Here is a 20466-nt window from a genome sequence, read left to right as displayed (position 1 = left end):
TGATGAGGAAATATTGTTATTGCATTCTCTCTTCTGGAATGACTTACAGCTAGTTGCCTTTGCAATGTTCAGTGTGTTCATTGAGTGCTTCTAGTAATTTATTGCATTAACTTCAGAGTTGTGTTAAACTTTAACCACTCTGAGACCTGGCTGGATTTCATTCTCTGGAACTGTTCTCTTAGCACCAAGTCCTTTGGCTCAGACCAATCTTTGACCTTTTCTTTATTACCTTGGATTTCTCTCTGAAAGATTTTCTTGCCATTTGGAATTCTTTCTCTGCCAGCCCTTCAGACCAAAATTTCCAGTGGGGAGAACTTCAGTAGGCATCAGAGATAAGTTAGTGAAATATTTGATGGCACAATATATAGCCAGCTTCATTTGCTTTGATTTTGTATGGCTTTAAAAACTAGTCTGCAGCTGGATCACCAGAATGAATGGAACTGAAGTGCAATACTCACTAGTCATCACAATCCCTTTTTCATCAGAAAGGAAATGGAAAAACAATGGCTTCAAAAAGTCAACTTGATAGGGAGTATCAGGCTAAGGATGAGGTCAAGAAGTTATATAGTGAAAGTCTGGAACTTCCTATTGTGTACTGTAGTTTTGTATTCAAAGGTATCATGGATTCAGTGTCATCTCTGGCCCATATGTTGGACCAGAAAAATGTAGAAAAGAAGAAACTTTCCCATTTAATCCACTTACTGTGCCATGGATGGTACAAAGATCAGGAAAACACCAAAAGCTGCAGTATAGTTAAATAAGTATTTGCATATGGATGAAAAGCAAGAGTGGGAGCAAGCATGGAGAGATAAGGGAATCCTTCTCTCCACCCAGTAAAAACAGGGATTTACAGGGAAGGGGGGAAACAACTGAGAAGGGTTGAAGCTGCATTTCAAGGAAGCAAGTTGGTTGTGGGAAAAGACTGCCAGACTAAGGATCATTCTCCATATGAGATCAGAAACCTTAGCAATGCTGCTCATGGGAGGATTCTCATATGGAAGTTCTTTCCTTTTTTGCTGAATTTGAATTAAGTTCTTTTGATGGGTAGCTTGAACACTGCTTCATATGGTCCATTGGCCTTTTTTGACCCCTTTTCACATAATTATGAAAGAGCTTCAAAGCAGGTATTTTTAATCACAGAATTTACAAAAGCCAATGATTCATCGGCAGGAAGGACAAGGGAGACGCGTCTTCGTTAAACAGATTTATTTAGTGAGCCCGGACGACGGGAACAGTAAACAACATGCTTATATAGGTAGCTGTCAAACGGGACAGCAAATCAGCTGGGCGCATTTTTCCCTCCAAGAACAGGGGGCCAATCAGTCAGCTGCAGGGCAGAATTTCCCCAGCGACAACGCTTAGCGGGTAACTGGGCAGGGAATCCTGTCAGCTGGTTTTGGCGGGCGGCCGGCGTTTGACAGCTCGTCGCCGCGACTGCGCATGCGCCAACTTTGACAGCTCGCGGCGGCCGCCGGGCTTGCCGTGAGTTTGACAGTTGGGTGGTGAGTGCGCATGCGTCAGTGTTTGACAGCTCGCGGCTGTCACTGTGGGATAGCCGCGGTTTTGACAGCTCGCGGCTGTATGCGCATGCGCGCCGTTTGACAGCTGTCAAACGGCCGCGTGTGCTAGCGGGAGCGTTTGCGCAAGTGTCATTTTTTGACAGCTGTCAGTGCGGCCGCGTAAATGCGGCCTATGACAGCTGTCATTATGGTTTGCAGTATATTGCACCCCTTTCCCCCCCCCTTGAACTGAACAAGGTAATCTAATTTAACTTTTAACAGTGTTAGAACTTGTTGGCGCGCTCCCGGCCCATTCGAAGTCCAGTATGTATGCTGGCGGCCTTTTCTGTCGCGTGGATCTGCGAGGTGGAGGTTTCTCTATTGTTGCGGGGGCTTCCTCGGGAGGAAGATCGGCTGGAGCGGGGACAATCTCTGGGTGAACGGTGCTGGGGGGTGCAGGTTCTTCCGTCGCTGTTTCTGGCGTGTAGGTGTTGGGGGGTGACCTGGGTCGGAGTTGATCTGCGTGTCTCCGTAGTGTGAGTCCCGTGCCAGCATTGATAGTGTATGACAGGGGCCCAGTTTGATCGAGAACCACCCCCTGGGTCCATTTATCCCTTCCCCCATAATTTCGGGCCCAGACATTTTGTCCCTTGGAGAATGTTTTGTGTGGCAAGTTGTTGGTTTTTTCGGCCGCTGGCCTGTCTGGGTGCAGTCTGTCAAGACGAGTGACCAGTTGGCGACCCCATCTCAGTTCCGCTGGGGATTTACCAGTGGTGGACACGGGAGTGGAGTGGTGAGCGAGGAGAAAGCGGGCGAGTCGACGGTGCCAGTTTCCGACGATTATCCTGCGCAGAGAGTCTTTGGTGGTCTTTACCATGACCTCTGCGAGGCCATTACTGGACGGGTGGAACGGAGCCGATGTTGCGTGTCTAATACAGTTCCTCCTCGTGAAGATCTGGAAATCACGGGAGGTAAATTGAGGTCCGTTGTCAGTGATTATGACATCTGGTAGACCGTGGGTGGCAAAAACTCCCCTTAGGGCTTGAATAGTGGCCTCTGAAGTGGTGCTTGAAACCGGGAGAACCTCCAGCCATTTTGAGTAACTGTCTACAATAATTAAAAATGTTTGTCCCTGGAATGGTCCTGCGTAATCGAGGTGGATGCGGGACCAAGGATTGGAAGTGGTTTCCCATTTGTGGACTGGGGCGTGTGGAGGGGAGGGTCTGGTTTGCTGGCAGAGATAGCAGCCGGCTACGTGCTGCTCGATGTCCCTGTCTAAGGCAGGCCACCAGATGTAGCTGCGTGCCAGAGCCTTCATCTTTGAAATGCCAGGGTGGCCCTCATGTAGTGTTTGGAGAACTTTTGCTCTGTGGCATGAGGGGATTATTACCCTGCAGCCCCAAAGGATGCAGCCTAAGTGTGTTGAAAGCTCTTGTCTTTTTGCAAAATAAGGTTGGATGGAGGGAGAGGGGCAGGTTGATTGCCAACCTGATGTGACCCATGAGAGTACCCTGCTGAGGGTGGGGTCCCTGGTTGTGGCAATTGCAATGTCTTTGGCAGTTACTGGGCATTCTGTGAGTTCTTGGATGGCCAGGACCTGGCCGGCTGGAGCTGGGTCGGGGTCTATCTGGGGCAGTGGGAGCCTGCTAAGGCCGTCTGCATGGGACATTTCCTTCCCAGGCTTGTAGATTAACTGATAGAAGTAGGCAGAGAGGAATGTTGTCCAGCGAAGCATTCGCGGGGATAAAATTTGCGGGGTCTGGCGGTCCCATGTGAATATGCCTAGGAGAGGTTTGTGATCTGTATAGATTGTAAATGGCCTGCCGTAGAGGTAGTCGTGGAATTTTTTAATTCCAGCCACAATAGCCAGGGCTTCCTTATCTATTTGCGCGTAATTGCGCTCGGTTTTTGAAAGTGTCCTTGAATAGTAAGCGATTGGGGCTTGCGTGCCATCGTTAAGGGAATGGCTGAGAACTGCCCCGATGCCATAAGGTGAAGCATCGCAGGCGATGCATAGGGGTTTGGTTTCGTTGTAGTGCGATATGGTTGTATCGCTGGAAAGTAATTGTTTTAGCTGTTTGAAGCTGTCATTGTGAAGTGGAGTCCACTTCCAGGGGGCCCCTTTGTCCAGGAGCCTATGAAGGGGTTCTGCTATTGTGGCTTTTGCGGGTAGAAATGAATGGTAGAAATTTAGGAGCCCTAGGAATGCCTGGAGCTCCGTTTTATTTTTTTGGGGGGGTGCGGCTTGTATTGCCTGTATTTTTGCGTTGGTGGGGTGAATGCCTTTGCCGTCTATTTTGTACCCCAGGAATTCTGCGGAGGGTACTCCGATTGAGCACTTCTCACGTTTTAATTTTAAGCCAGCTGCGCGGAATCTCGAGAGGACTTCGTGCAGCCTGGTTGCTAGGGACTGGGTGGAATCGCCCGCGATGAGGACGTCATCAAAATACGGGCAGACTCCGGGGATGCCTTTGAGGGTGCGCTCCATGACTTCCTGGAATATTCCAGGTGCCACTGAGATGCCGAATTGGAGGCGGTTCACTTTGAACGCCCCTCTGTGCGTCACTATGGTTTGGGCTTCTGCGGTTTCCCTGGTTACTGGGAGTTGCAGGAAGGCATGTGCCAAGTCTAGTTTGGCGAAAATGGAGCCGGACCCTATTTCTGATAGAACGTCTCTTACTGACGGGACTGGGTACGCATGCGGGTTGAGTGCGCGGTTGAGGGTCGCTTTATAGTCAGCGCAGATTCTGACGTCACCATTGGGTTTGACAGGTGTCACTATGGGGGTTTCCCAAGTTCCGCTGTCAGTTGATTCTAGGACTCCTAGCTTGAGCAACCGGTCTATTTCTCTGTCTATTTTCGGTTTTAGGGCGAAAGGAACTTTCCTGGCTTTTATTCTAATTGGCCCGACCTCTGGTTTGAACTTGAGGTCGATGGGGGGGCCATTGTATTTGCCCAGTGAGCCGTCGAACACATCTGCAAATTTTTTGCAGATATTGTCTAAAGAGTCGGTTTGGATGCGGTTTGTTCCTTCGAGGCGAATGCCTAATGCCTCAAACCAGTCTAGTCCTATCAAACTAGTTCTTGGTTGCTTGGTTATTTGGGCTGTTAAGTGGCCAGAGAATTTTTTAAAATCGACCTTTAGGACGGCTTGTCCCTTTAAATCTATTTGCGCCCCTTGAAAATCTGCCAGCAAGACCCTGGAGGGTTGGATAGGTATGCGGTGATTTGTTTTGGTGGCTATCTTTTGGAGGGTGTCTCCTGACAGGATTGAAACGGAGGATCCTGAGTCGACCTCCATTTCGCAGGGGATTCCCTGTATTTTGACCCACGTCCTAACTTTGGCTCTGGGGATGTTGTTAGCGGGGGTTTTAGTTAAGGAGCGTATGGACCCTATAACCCTTGGTTGAGGGCGGGGAGGGACTGTCCTACCTGCGGGGATCTCGTCAAGGTCGTGGAGGGTCTCCCGGTTTAGGCTGCGACATGCTGGTCGGATGTGGCCGGTCTTGCCACAGCCGTGGCACTTCGCGTTCCTAAACCTGCAGGTGGCTCGGGCATGGCTTCCGCCGCAACTGGCACACTTTGCTCTGGCGTTGGCCTGCGGCTTCTTCGCGTTGGGGCCCGGTTGTCGGTCTTGGTTGCGGTTCCTTTCCCGGCCGGCGGTCATCCGGTTGAAACGGGAGAGGATCGCGTCGACCCCAGATTCGGGCTCCGGCGGCCCCTGGTCGAGTTCCCTGGCCTGATGGACAGAGTTGCCCGGGTTTTCGCCAAACGACTCGATTTCGTCGCGATGGCTATCTTCGTATGCCATTATTTCTAGCGTGAGCTCTGCGAGGTCCATTGTGGGCTTTGCCACAAGTTTCCTCTGCAGGCGCGGGTTCTGGAGACCGGCGATGACTTGATCGCGGATCCGGTCTTCCAGGTCGGGGAAATGGCATTTGCGGGCGGCGTGCCTGACGGTCGCGATGAACGCGGTGGTGGTCTCGCCCGGCTGCTGCTTCCGACGGGCAAACGAGAGCCGCCAGTACAGTTCGGACCGCCTTGGCACGAAGTGTTTGCTGAGGCGGTCCGTGAGCTCGGCAAACGGAATGGTGGTGACCGGGTCCGGGCTGCAGAGGCCAACGGCGATGTCGTACACCGCTGGCCCGCTCAGGCATAGGAGCGCGGCGGCCTTGTGGCGGTCCTCCGTGATCTTATTTACGAGGAGGTACCCCTCGACCTGGCCCAAATGCGACTCCCATCCTTCTGGGTGCCGGACGTCGAACTCCCTTATGTGTCCTAGGGCTGCCATTCCGGGTCCGCGGTACTTTGGGCGCCTGGTAGGTTGGCTTGTCCGGTCAGTGACTTAGCAAGTGACTTCAGCGGATTGACCGGACAGCAACACTCCTGGCCCGTGGCTTCAGCTAGTACCGGGATCCCATCCTCGTCGCCAGGTGATTCATCGGCAGGAAGGACAAGGGAGACGCGTCTTCGTTAAACAGGTTTATTTAGTCAGCCCGGACGACGGGAACAGTAAACAACATGCTTATATAGGTAGCTGTCAAACGGGACAGCAAATCAGCTGGGCGCATTTTTCCCTCCAAGAACAGGGGGCCAATCAGTCAGCTGCAGGGCAGAATTTCCCCAGCGACAACGCTTAGCGGGTAACTGGGCAGGGAATCCTGTCAGCTGGTTTTGGCGGGCGGCCGGCGTTTGACAGCTCGTCGCCGCGACTGCGCATGTGCCAACTTTGATAGCTCGCGGCGGCCGCCGGGCTTGCCGTGAGTTTGACAGTTGGGTGGTGAGTGCGCATGTGTCAGTGTTTGACAGCTCGTGGCTGTCACTGTGGGATAGCCGCGGTTTTGACAGCTCGCGGCTGTATGCGCATGCGCGCCGTTTGACAGCTGTCAAACGGCCGCGTGTGCTAGCGGGAGCGTTTGCGCAAGTGTCATTTTTTGACAGCTGTCAGTGCGGCCGCGTAAATGCGGCCTATGACAGCTGTCATTATGGTTTGCAGTATATTGCAGCCAAAAATCTTAGGCCAAAGAATTCTGCCCTTTGAAACTGCTCAATTAAGCTTACTCAGGATGGTCGATAATGAGAGCAACATCTGTAGGTTCACTGATTCTGCAATTCACTCTTGAACCAAGCAAACAATCAGTCCAAATATATTTGAATTTAATGCGCCCTTGGGCAGGATCCAAGCCAAATACTTACTTTCTTTATAAGCACACCTTTCAGATGCAGCATTTCTCAAATGAAGATAATATGCAAAAATGTCCATGGAAGTTATACGTGATCAAATACATAATACCAAGAATTCCGAGCAAATAGACAGATGTTGAATGTTGCTGTATGAGTACACCCATTTTCCTTCTGCATCTCCCTGTCTGAAGGTATTAAATAGATCTGAGTGTGGAATGATGCACTTTGTGTCTCTTCTTGCACCTCTCTGAACAAATGAAATCATCAGAATTCCTTGAAACAGTGCAAAAAGAAGGCACAAAATCTCCTGTCCAGTTTCCAGAGATGCATTAGAAAGAAAGGCTCTATTTTTTTTTTCCTGGAGTGAAAAAATAATTTACACAGCCAGCTCCTTATTTCTACAGATACTGCATTAACAGCAAGGAACCCTGAGATTTCTCCTTAGGTAGGCTGGAACACACCTAGAGGGAGGAGAAGCTGACTCATTAGATTTAAAATAACATTTTCCTTTCTTTCTGTAGAAATAAGAATTGATTGAAAGTACTTTTAAGGGGTTGAGAGAGAACTGCTCTCTGATAGCATCTAAGGTACATATTAGATAAATAGAAAACTATTGGCTTTCTGATTGTGAGCAATTTCCCTTAGATTCTAATGCTGATATTGAGGAGTTATGTATATAATACAAATTATTTATCAAGGACTGGCTCAGAGGCTACCAGAACCAAGTGCATGTCCTTTCATTAACTCTAAATTTCGCTTTATTGAACCCTAGATAGGATATACTTAGGTGAAATTCTTCTGTTTCTTGTATTACGGGCACCCAAATTAGAAGCAATAACAACCAGTGTATTTGGAGATGGGGGCCAAATACACACCATTGTAACCGTTTTGATACCTTCATCTTCTGAGAAAGGATTCAGTTGCTTCACCCCATTTAGCTCTTCCAACTGTCTTCTAAAACCAGGGAAGAAAGGCTTCTACATGGCATTCTGCATACAGTACATGTTACATGTTGTGCTTACCGGGAGGGTTGGATTACAGAGGTTGCATTTGGGGAAAATGATGGTCTAGAAAATCTTCACGCCATCGGTTTGCTTCATATCAGTATTTCTCTACATGCTGAGAATTCCATGAAATTCAAAAACTAGGCAAGATTTCCACATTAAACTGGTTTGTGATCAATTGACCACTGAGCAAATGTATTATGCATATAACTAATATAATAAATTGGATATTTAAGAACTACAGCAACTAGAATATCTTCCAGTTAACAATAATTGTTTATATGGTGACCTCCCTGAAAATATTTCATCTCTCTCTTTCTCTCTCTTAAATCTTATATGAGACCACCATCTCATCTCAGAATATGTCAGCAACCTTACATTTAATGTCTTGTGAAAGAACAGTGAAGTCTTGACATTGGTGATCTGATCTCAAGACCATTTTTAATTCTACATAATTTGCATGGCACCTAAGAATGACAGAAATGATGCATTACTGATCCTTAGTATACTCTCATAAAAAGACCTGGAAATCCTTTTCTTTTATTTTCTGTATGCTATTAATTTAATTATTAATCTACTAGTATATGTGTTTTAGGGACGCGGTGGCTCAGTGGGTTAGGAGCTGAGCTTGTCGATCAGAAGGTCGGCAGTTTGGCAGAGAGAGCGCCTGTTACTCGTCCCAGCTTCTGCCAACCTAGCAGTTCGAAAGCATGTCAAAATGCAAGTAGAAAAATAGGGACCACTACGGTGGGAAGGTAGCAGCGTTCCATGCGCCTTTGGTGTCTAGTCATGCCAGCCACATGACCACGGAGACATCCTCGGACAAGCGCTGGCTCTTCGGCTTTGAAACGGAGATGAGCACCGGCCCCTAGAGTTGGAAACGACTAGCATGCATGTGCAGGGGAACCTTTACCTTTTTACCTTTATATCTGTTTTGGCAATTGGAATGAATCATATAAAAATGTAGGCACACTTTAAAAACTCAAAATAATTAATTTTCATAATTTTGGAGTCTCTAACAATATTTATCAAGCTGATAAAGGAAATACAGTGTGCATATGTGTGTATGTGTTTAAAAAAATAAGTCAAGAGAAACATTGTGGGATACAGTTCAGCTGTACTGTGAGTTGTAAGATACTTAATTTTGTCAGCTGGAATAAATAATAAAGGTCTCATTCAGTGATTCTGAATTAATATCCAAGTTTTGTACAAAGACACGTAATTATTATAAATACCTATATGATCATAGTCTTGCTCTGTTATGAATTGACTTTATGTGCAAAAAAGAGATAACAGAAAGACTGAAATTAGAGAAAAGAAAACATAGCATGGTGGACTACTGTTTTTGGAGTATTTATACTATATTATAAGGTCAGATAAAATTTGCTGGTGACTAAAAAAAGATCTCATCCACTGCGGCTATTTCAGGTATTAATCTATCAAGATAAATTAAACAAAGGGCAACATAAAGGGACCTTTTTGAAATTAAAAAGCAATATCCATATGCAAACCACATATCCTGTCTTCAGTTTTTTGCAAGTTGCATCACAATTTAAATCCTATGATTGCTTCTGAGTTGTAGTTAAACCTAAAGTAGGATTAATAAAGGAGAATATTTGTAATTCAGGTCTGAAATGAGGGGTCCTTGGTGCTCTCCGAGCTTAGTTGCTTTCTTGCAGAGCTTTCATTATCCAAATTAGGTAACATCATCAGTCCTAATCGACATTAGCTTACTTAGTTATCTAGTTTGAGTTATGAAACATCTGTAAGAAAATAACCAAGTTCAGAGAGCACCAAGGACCTCTCAAGTGGGACTAATTCTATTAGGCTGAATGAGAAACTCACTCCTGGAAGGGAGCAGCAGTTATTTATTGGACAACAGAACTCTATGTCTTTTATAACTTGTTTTTCTACTCATGATAATGTTGCACTTTTACAGCACTCTAGATGTTCCCTACTTAGACCTTCTCAAACACTGAAAAAGGTCTGGGCATTTCAGTTTCCTTAATACTAAAAGCTGACATCATGCCAGACAAATCCTTTTGCATTCTTTGACAAAGTGACAAAATTAGAGGATCAGTGAAATGCCGTGGGCATAGTTTACTTGAAGTTCAATAGGGCATTTGATAAAGTAGATCACAAGTACCTACAGCCTACTGTCTGATAAAATAGAAGAATGTGGGTTAGACAGATGGATTCATAACTGGCTGAGCAACCACATGGTCCTTAATGGAACTACATCTACATGGAGGGAAGTATGCAGTGGGGTACCCCAAAGCTCTGTCTTATATTCTTTAATGTCTTCAATGATTTAGATGAGGGGATAGAAGGGAAAAACTTTTTCTTTTTACTAATATTTCAATTGGAGTAACTATCCCCTCTGCAAGAATCAGAAAGAATTATAAAAAGTGGTACCTCTTTAGGTAAAAACAGCCTGAGTTTCATACACTATAATAATCTCTCTGTGCACATGATATGCAAGTTTACACAATCTATTTTATACTGTGGTCTGTACCAAAACTTAAATATATAAGTGTAATGTGCAAAGATAAGGAGAAAGGACTATTGCAGTAAAATGCTATGCAGAGAAGTAGATTGTGCTATGGTAGCCAGAAAAAAAGGAATATAATGGCTTTTTGAACAGTAATGAACAGGCTAATGCAAATTTTATGGCATTCCTGTCTTTGACTCATACAGTTTTTAGATCTCTTAGAAAAAAGGGGTGGTTTTTTTTTGTTCCCCTTGATTGCTTTTAAAATTAAATCTTACAGTGAAAGAAATGGCAGTGTTTTGAATCTGTCTGATTTCTATTTGCAAAGTTCTTTTATTTCTTCTCCATAGCAACTTCATATTTTCAGAAATCTTTGTATTTTGTATTTGCTGTTAAGTTTTAAAATTCAGACTGTTTGACAGTTTTAACTAAATTCATTTTGTTCATTTCCAATTCTGCATGGAAGCCTTAAGTAATAGCAGTATTAAAATGCTGATACAGGTCTCTTGATTTCAAACTTCTTTGCATTTATAAAATTTTACCCATATTCATATGACATTCAGTACAAGCTACTTGCCGTCAACACATGATGGTCTGTTCCGTGTTGTCCCAGCCACTTTCCCTGGTAGACAGGAACACTTTACCGTCTGTGATCTCTCCTCAATTCGATTCTTATTACAACATCTGTGTGCTGCTATAACTTCACATGTTCCTCCTTCTGAAAACAAAGGAAAAACAAAATTGCTATGATTGCTCTGGGTAGCAAAGCAATTATTTAAATATTTTGTATTTGGGTGGAGTTAAAAGACAGGATTTCAAAAATGTAACCTGTACATACAGCAATGGCAATAGCACTTAGACTTATATACTGCTTCACAGTGCTTTACAGCCCTCTCTAAACGATTTCATTTTACCGATCTTGGAAGGATAGAAGGATGAGTCAAATTTGAGCTGGTGAGATTCAAATTGCTGGCAGTCAGCAGAATTAGCCTGCAATACTGCATTCTAACCACTGCAGCACCACAGCTCATATTATACAATACAGTGCAATAAACTCAAACTTTTATGTGTTTAATCAAAAAATCTGGAAAGAGATGCAAAGAGAGTGAAAAAATAATAATTTTACTTCTTCCTCCAATCTTTGGACTTTTAAGTAACTCTGCAGTGGTAAATATACAGGTGATTTCTATATTTGCAACCTAGATATGCGCTGACTCTTCATTTAATATCCAGGAAGATCACTGTTTTATTTTTTTTAATATAAACCTGGGGTTTCTGCCCATTCCAAAGGCAAATTGTGGTCATATATCATGTGATCCTAACCCTATCCAAAAGGAGAGGAACCTGAATTTGAGATACATCCCCACCACTGCAAAAGAAGTGAAGGTAAGAAAAAACATACATACTTCTGTGCCATTCCCAAAACTCTCCACCTTGTCAATTTGAGTTGCCGTGACATCAGAAACAAGTCCAAGAGTGTCCCCCCACACCATATGAATATGTAGATATGTAAATAAATCTACCAGAAGTAACATTGCAAAAAAATTACTGGATGAAAGCAAATTCTGTTATCTGAAGACATAAATACTAGTTGAAAATAATTGCCAGTAAATTAATTAATGGAGTGGCCCTGATTATCAGCAACAACTTTCTGAGATCCTGCTCCTGAAGAACTGGAGATGAATGGGAAACTGGGTCATAGAGTCCAGCTGATAATCTAGCTGGTATTCTGGCTCTCCTGCTGCCTATTGAAATTTCTTACAGTCTCCTGGTTTTGATTTTTGGACAGCTGGTAGAGCTCCCTACAACGTTTTGGTGGTAAGGAATTTCACTCTCTATTTCTTGAGGTCTGGGTCTTATAAGGCCCAGGAGTTCATTGCCTACAGACAACCATGACCTAATCTCAGATAATCTGCAGCCCAAAACATATAGGTGGTCTTATGTTAGATCTTGGCTATGTCTCAAAGATGTTACATGGATTTCTAGCACCTCCTTGCTGTAGTCATATCCAATTTAAGATAACACGTACTACTGCCTTGGGGACTTCATGGAGTGAATGAATCCATTCAGATGATCTGCCTTAAGCCTCTAATGGGGCTGGGATGATTTCTGGGGAGTGTTTGAGGCCATAATTTTAATGCAGTCAATCTTTAATATTTCATAGGTAATAAGAATTCTTGTCTGAAATCATGGACATACAATGGCCATCAGTGTAGATAGGATTGAATTACATGAACTAGACGGACAGCTTTGATATTATAGCATTTTCACATTCCTTAGGTTTACAAATCAAGGCAAAGCCTTGCCATATCATAGGTTAGATCAGGGATCTCCAGCTTTCTCAACTATACCATTTGTGGACTTCAACTCCCAGAATTCCTCAGCCAGCCATGTGGTTGAGTAATTCTAGGAATTGAAGTCCACAAGTCATAAAGTTGCCAGGGTTGGGGATCCCTGGGTTAGATGTACAGGTAGTCCTCAACATATGACCTCAATTCAGCCCAAAATTTCTGTTGCTGAGGGAGACATTTGTTAAGTGAGTTTTGTCCCATTTTACAACCTTTCTTGCCACAGTTGCTAAGCGAATCATTGCAGTTGTTAAGTGAATCAGGCTTCCCCATTGACTTTGCTTGTCAGAAGTTCAAAAAAGGGAATCATGTGATGCCAGGACACGGCAACCGTCATAAATGTGAGTCAGTTCCCAAGCATCTGAGTTTAGATCACTTGACTGTAGGCATGCTGCAACAGTCATAAGTGTGAAAAATGGTCATAAGTCACTTTTTTCAGAGCCACTGTAACTTTGAACAGTCAGTAAATGAACTGTTGTTAAGTCAAGGACTATCTGTGCTCAAACATGGCAGGAGACTGACAGATGTGGTATGGCTAGGTTACAATCTGTATTGCAGATGAGAATGAAACTACATACCACAGTATGCAAAAGTTTTATACTTCCAGTGCTTTAGGCAAATACCCTTCCTTCATAATTAATGATTAGCTTGTCTGCACTTGGTGCCTTAAAACTGTGAGATTGTTGCCTGTTTACATAATGGTCATCTCCACCCTGAGAACCACAATTCCCACCTTACCCCCTTGCAAGTATGCAGAACTACAGTACAAGAAAAACTGGCATGAATTGGTTATTCAAGCAGCCATCAGGTAAAGAAAACGCTTGGTTAAAATGTCCTATCTGCTGACAGAAACCCAAGACTTTGAGCACTAAGTGCTGAAGTCCAAAATGCACATGTAATACTTAAATGCACAGCTTTAAAAGCAAATCCTGTAACCTGATGCCAAAATGAGCTGTACAAACATAATGTTGGAAAAGTGAAAAACTGAGCAAAATTGATGGATCTACCAATTCCTTCCTGTACTGGATATATTTCAAACTATGCAGATGATCAATATCTCTTTGGAAATATCATAGCAATTAAGCGATATCAGAATCTCTCTTGCAACTCCTTAATGTCACCTGCGTCACAATGACCTTATTAGTGATGGGGGTTGGTTTCCATTTTGATGTATTGTTCTTGTGATAAGCTGGCCTTTGAAAAAGAAGGTGAACAAGCCCAGCCACTTTAAATGTCACATCCTAGAACTGCTTGCTAAGAGTCAACCCTTAATGTTTGCAGAAAGCTTGATGTAATTTTAAATATTCAAACCTTCAGCTTTCAGGGCTGAGTCGATCAAAGCTGGTTAATGTCTGTTAAGGTAAAAGACTTTAGGTCATGCTCTCAGGGGGTTCAATATTGATGAGTTTGCAAACTGAAAACAAGATAGACCATGAGGTTAATATTTAATTCTTCTCATCAAGAACAGTTTCCTATATGGCACAGAAAGAGCTTTAGTTGTCTCTGACCCAAGTCTTTCTGGGAGCTTTATCAAAGCCCATGGCATTCTACTCACTTAAATCTCTCATAGCAGAAATGCAATGTGAAAGAATTAACATCTCCTAAATTCCCAAGCTTTGAATTTTACAGAAAAATTGTACATAAGGCCTATTCATCCATTCCCATCCATTAACATTAAAAGAGAGTTAATTGTTATTGTTAGTATCAGACCCTTCAAGGTATCAAGCACCATAATCTTCTCTAAGATCATCTGCAATTAGACCTCTTCACTGTTGTTTTGCTGTTGCTCTCTTTTTGATGATATGCAGATAGGGAAAAGGGGGTGCAATGGCTCTGTGGTTAAGAGGCTGAGCTTGTCAGTTGGAAAGCTGACAGCCTGGGTTTGAAATTTGAGCACTGTGCAATGGGGGGAGTTCCTGTTACTCACCCCAGCTCCTGCCAACCTAGCAGTTCTAAAGCATGCAAATGTGAGTAGATAAATAGGCACAACTTTGGCAGGAAGGTTACTGCATTCCCTATTTTCATGCTGGTCACATAATGATGGAAATGTCTCTCAGACAACAGAGGCTCCCTTGGCTGAGAACTGCAGATTAGCACCATCCCCATGAGTTAGGGTGGTCAGGGGAAACCTGGACAAGGGAAACTTTAAACTTTTAAATAGGGATAACTTGTTGTTGTTCAGTTGCTGAGTCATGTCTGCCTCTTCATGACCCCATGGACCACAGCACATGAGGCCTTCCTGTCAGTGGTGGGATTCAAATATGTGAACAACCAGTTGTCTGTGTGGATGCCGCTTCCGCAAGTCCATTCTGGGCCTGGGCAACAAAAAATTAGATACTGGTTCTGCTGAACTGGTGCAAACTGGCTGAATCCCACCACTGCCTGTTCTCCACAGTCTCCCAGTGTTTTCCCAAATTCATGCTCATTGCATCAATGACACTATCTAACCATCTTATCCTCTGCAGTTCCCTTCTTCTTTTGCATTCAACCCTTCCAAACATCAGGGTCTTTTCCAATAAGTCCTCTCTTCTCATTTGGTGGCCAAAGTATTTGAGCTTCAGCTTCAGTATCTGTCCTTCCAAAGAACAGTCAGGGTTGATTTCCTTTCGGATTGACTGCGCTGATCTCCTTGCAGTCCAAGGGACTCCCAAGAGAATTCTCCAACATCACAATTTGAAAGCATCAATTCTTTGGCGCTCCACCTTCCTTAAGGTCCAATTCTCACAGCCATACATTACTATTGGAAAAACCATAGCTTTAACAATACGGACCTTTGCTGGCAAATTGATGTCTCTGCTTTTTTTTTTATTTTTTTTAATTAAATTTATTATTTAAAAACATTGGACACAGTACCAGCGAGCTGACAAACCTTTTTGTCTACAATGTTCAAATATATATATATATACATGTATATGTACATCAAAAATACACTTAAATACACTTAAATTACAAATCGGTGAAATAACACAATATTTAAACCAGTGAGCTAGTCTGTAAAACCTAATAGAGACCTTTCTTTTTATCCATCCAAAGATACAATTTGTTCCAAATTCTATAATAGTCTGATTGATCTTTATTCTTTAGTTCCAAAGTTAATTTGTCCATTTCAGCGCAATCCCAAATTTTCCTAATAACCTCTTTTTCTCCTGGGATCTCATTCTTTTTCCATTTTTGCGCAAATGATATTCTAGCTGCTGTGATAATATGAATCATTAAATATAGCACATCTTTAGGATATTTCTCTTTCGTAATTCCCAACAAGAAAAGTTCTGGACTAAACTCAATATCTTGTTTCAATATTTCTTTCAGCCAAATCCAAATCATTCTCCAAAATCTTTGTGTTTTACTGCAAGACCACCACGTGTGGAAGTATGTGCCTATCTCTTCAGAGCACTTCCAACATTTGGGAGATGCTGTTGTATACATTTTTGCTAGACGGGCTGGGGGAAGATGCCATCGGTAAAACATTTTAAATAAATTTTCTTTATACGATGAGGCCAGTGTTATCCTTTTATTTCTATCCCAAATTGTTTGCCAAGTACCTAAGTCAATGTTATGTCCTAAATTGTTAGCCCAGATCAACATGGGGTCTTTCACTTGCTCTTCAAACAGCTTATATCCCAAAAGCAATTTATATAAATTCCTTATTTGTTTAGAGTCTGGTCCCAATAATATTTGTCCAATGCTGTTTCAGAGGTATATATCCCCCATTCATTTTTATCCTTCCTAAATCTCGATTGGATTTGTAAGTAGGCCCACCAATCGAGTTTTATACCTTGTAATTCTAGTTCATTCCTAAGTTTCAATTCCCCCTCCTCATTCAGAATATCCTTGTATGAGATTATGTTACCCAAATCAAATAGATTTGGGTAAACAATCGCTTCCAGGGTGGATAGCCAGACCGGTATTTTAGTGTAATTGTGAGATCTCATTTTTTTCCAAGTAGTAAGTAACGCTTGCCTGATCCAATGTTTTTGAAAATGTGAGAAAAGACCTTGTTTCTCCGTCCAAAGGAAAGCATGCCAGCCATATTGCAAATCGTGACCCTCTAAAGTTAATAGTCTTCTATTTCTCAAGATTACCTATTCTCTAATCCAACTCAGAGCCGTGGCATGGTAATATAATTCCCAGTCTGGCAATCCAAAACCCCCATTTTCCTTCGTGTCCTGTAAATATTTCAATTTAATTCTTGGTTTTTTCCCCTGCCAAACAAAATTTAATGATAATTTATTCAAATTTCGAAAAAAATTTAGGATTGAGTTGTATTGGGATATTCTGAAACAGAAACAGGATTTTAGGCAAAATATTCATCTTAATGACAGCGATTCTTCCCAATAATGAGAGTTTTAGATTTCCCCATCTTTCCAGATCACCTTTTATTTGATTCACTACATTATCATAATTATCTTTTTTGAGTGAGGTGCATCTAGCCGTAATGTTAATCCCTAGATATTTTATTTTCTTGACTATTTCTATATCCATGATTCCGGCCAGATTTTCTTTTTGTTTATTGGTCATATTTTTAACAATCATCTTGGTCTTATTTCTATTTATTCGCAGTCCGGCAACCTCGCCATATTTAGATAGTTCTTCCAATAGATTTGGTCCCGTCTGACATGGATCCTCCATAATAAAAACCAGATCATCCGCGAAAGCTTGAAGTTTAAAGGTTTCCTTTTTAATGGTTAATCCTTTTATCTTTGGGTCGTTTCTTATAATTCTCGTTAATACTTCAAGAGTCAATATAAACAGCAATGGTGATAAAGGGCAGCCTTGCCGTGTTCCCTTTTGAATTTGAAACTTCCTAGATGCTTCCCTGTCTCTGCTTTTTAATATGGTGTCTAGATTTGCCATTGCTTTCCTCCCAAGGAGTAAACATCTTAATTTCATGGCTGCAGTTGTCATCTGCAGCAATCTTGGTGCTTAAGAAAAATAAAATCTGTCACTGCTTTCATTTTTCCCCCTTCTGTTTGCGAGGAACCCTTCAAAGCTGGAAGGCAAAACTAAGGAAACCAAATATTTTCATTCAACTTTGTTTCTAGGAATTTTTATATGCCTTAACAGGTGCTGTTTTTCTATACATGTTGTACAATATGTACACTTATTCATATTTTAGTTATTTCATAGTTTCAATGTCAAATGTTTGAAATGTTGTCATTTGTTTGCAAATTTTTAACTATAACACACTTTAGGAGCTTCTGGGAAGCAGGACGTGAAATATCATTCAGAATGATTATATAAATACATAAAGAAAAATCAACAGTCCAGCTCTACTATTTGCTAATTAGAGCTCTTGGAATAGAAAAATGCCCTAGCAGAGCAGATATTCTTTTCTCTCAACCTTGGCAGCCTATGAAACTATTCCAGCCTTCTGGTGACTTATTTACATAAAAGCTATGCATAGTACTTATATTGGTATAATTACAACATTCCTGATTGTGTATTAGGAGTCTTTTGGATCTTACTGCTGATGCTGCATCCTGTTAACTTGGGATGGTCATGTCAAATCTTTTCCCTTTCCCCTTGATCATCTAATTTTTATTTTTATTTTAAACCAATTTTTATTTTTATTTGTAAGCTGAGTGCCTAGCTTGCTTTCTGACAGATGTTTTGTTGAGACAATTTGTGAAACCTGAGATAACTTCATGGCTTTCCTCTCCTAGTAAAATATTCTGTGCTCTATAATAGAATCCTGTGTCATCTTTACATGCCGGAATCAAGTGCCCAAGGCTGAGATCTTTAGAAAGCCTGGCTAATAGATTCTGGAACACTTGTTTGACCTGTTTTACAGAGAATAACTCTATATTTGAAGTGATGTCTAATCCAGTTAACAAAAAAGGAACCTAAGAAGAGAACTGGATCATAAAATTGCTTCTTTTAATAGAATAACAGAATAATAGAGTTGGAAGGGACTTTGGAGGCCTTCTAGTCCAACCCCTACTCAAGCAGTTGACCCTGTACCATTTCAGACAAATGGCTGTCCAATCTCTTCTTTAAAAACTCCAGTGATGGAGCACCTACAATTACTGAAGGCAAGCCATTCCACTGATTAATTGTTCTAACTGTGATGAAATTTCTCCATCCATTGCTTTTTCTCCTGCCTTCAGGTGCTTTGGAGAATAGGTAGACCTCCTCTCCTTTGTGGCAGCCACTTAGATACTGGAATACTGCTATCATATTGTTTCATTAATCCAGGCATAAACAGTTTTTTTAAAATTGCTGTATTATACAAAATGAATGGGAAATATAAGATACGTGTTAAATATATACACATATGTGTGTGTATAAACTTACACACTATGCACACATATTTTCTGCTTCAGAGTGTGTATATACATAGATGTATAAAAACATATATAAGCTTTAAATATATACAAAGACACATACCCACACAGAGAGAGCTTTTAACCATCTCATTAACACTTGACCATATGGAATAATACTGATCAGTCTTTTCACTTCAGCAATAAACAAGCCAGTTTGTAAGTGGGTTGTAATCAATTCGAGGTTGTAAATCCAGGATGGCATCATTTTTCTATCATAGAAGAATAATATTTTTTTCTGTGCCCCATGTCTGGTTAATCCATAGTCCTTTGTGTGGTGATAAATTCTAATTGTTTGGCAAACAATGCACACTCACATCCACATCTTTGCAATATATTACTCTTCTCAAAACTATTAAGGACAGTAAATACAAATAGGACAATGGGAAGTCTTTATCAAATGAGCATAATTTTTCCCCAGAACAATAAAATTTGGAGCAAAAATTAAAATAAAACATTTTGTATACAGATCTATATTTGAAGTGCTGTCTGATTCAGTTAAAAAACCAAGAAACACAAATGAAAATGTGAGAAATGTTGAATTAGCCTCAGGTATAGTAAAGTTGTTACATAATCTTTATTTATTTATGTATTTGTTAAAGAGAATTTATAACTCTGAGCCACTAATATAGTCCTTCAAATGTCCATCTTAATTCTCTGCTTTAATTGCCTATAAAAATACTGTGGGTTTTCAATAGTCCAAGTCATATTTCAACACCAATAGTAATTTAAGAGTTTTTAATACTGCTAATGCATCTAGACCAAATCTAAAATGAAAAATTCTTTTAATTCAATATATATCTATATCTTTATCTATATATCTTTATCTATATCTTTATCTATATCTATATCTATATCTATATCATCTATATCTATATCTATATCTATATCTATATCTATATCTATATCTATATCTATATCTATCTATCTATCATCTATCTATCTATCTATCTATCTATCTATCTATCTATCTATCTATCTATCTATCTATCTATCTATTGTATCTATCTATCTATAACCATCATTCTACAATTTTAGACAATCAAGATTCTTCTTGCAAAAGTTCAATTGGTTTAAAGTACAATTAGTAATAAAGCTCAATGTTATAATTCTATCCCAATGCCATGTAGGTGTGCCATGTGGTCTTTAATGTTGGGCATACAACTGATATTTATTACCTACTTGTAGTATTTATAAACCAACTTGACAAGGACTCTAGGAGGCTTATTATTTTAAACATAAAATCCATAAAACTATCTATAACTATACACATGAAGAAACAGCATAAATTCTGGTATCCTTTTAAAAAAAACATACCATAATTGACTAACATTAATAAAAAATAATTAAAATCTGTGGGAAAAAGCTCCGTGCTGACCACCTTCTTGAATGTCGTAGAGAATTGTGCAGTCTGGTTCTCCAGAGATGTGCCGGATAAAGTAAAAAAGATCATGCTGCTCCCATGGGATTGTTTATTTATTTATTTATTTTTGAAATTTCTAGGCTGCTTCAAACTGTCATGAATTTGGACAGCTCACAAAACAATACAACAGAAATGCACAAAGCCTAAAAAATGACCCAAGTCTGGAAAATCAACAACCACTCCAAAATACTCAT

General features: G+C 41.3%; 1 protein-coding gene across 1 annotated transcript in view; it reads right to left on the bottom strand.

Moving 5' to 3' along the window:
• TAFA1 (TAFA chemokine like family member 1) overlaps positions 1 to 20466 on the bottom strand; it is a gene marked incomplete at both ends in the record, with an annotated part of 461414 nt that overhangs the window by 42633 nt on the left and 398315 nt on the right. Inside the window, one exon of the mRNA XM_083353341.1 lies at positions 10756 to 10896. Within this exon, the coding sequence (XP_083209467.1) occupies positions 10756 to 10896 (141 nt within the window). The remainder of the gene's footprint in view (positions 1 to 10755; positions 10897 to 20466) is intronic.

This window comes from Vipera ursinii (genome assembly GCF_947247035.1).
Source record: "Vipera ursinii genome assembly, chromosome: 2".
NCBI lineage: Eukaryota > Metazoa > Chordata > Lepidosauria > Squamata > Viperidae > Vipera > Vipera ursinii.
This window is presented reverse-complemented; position numbering and strand designations above follow the sequence as displayed.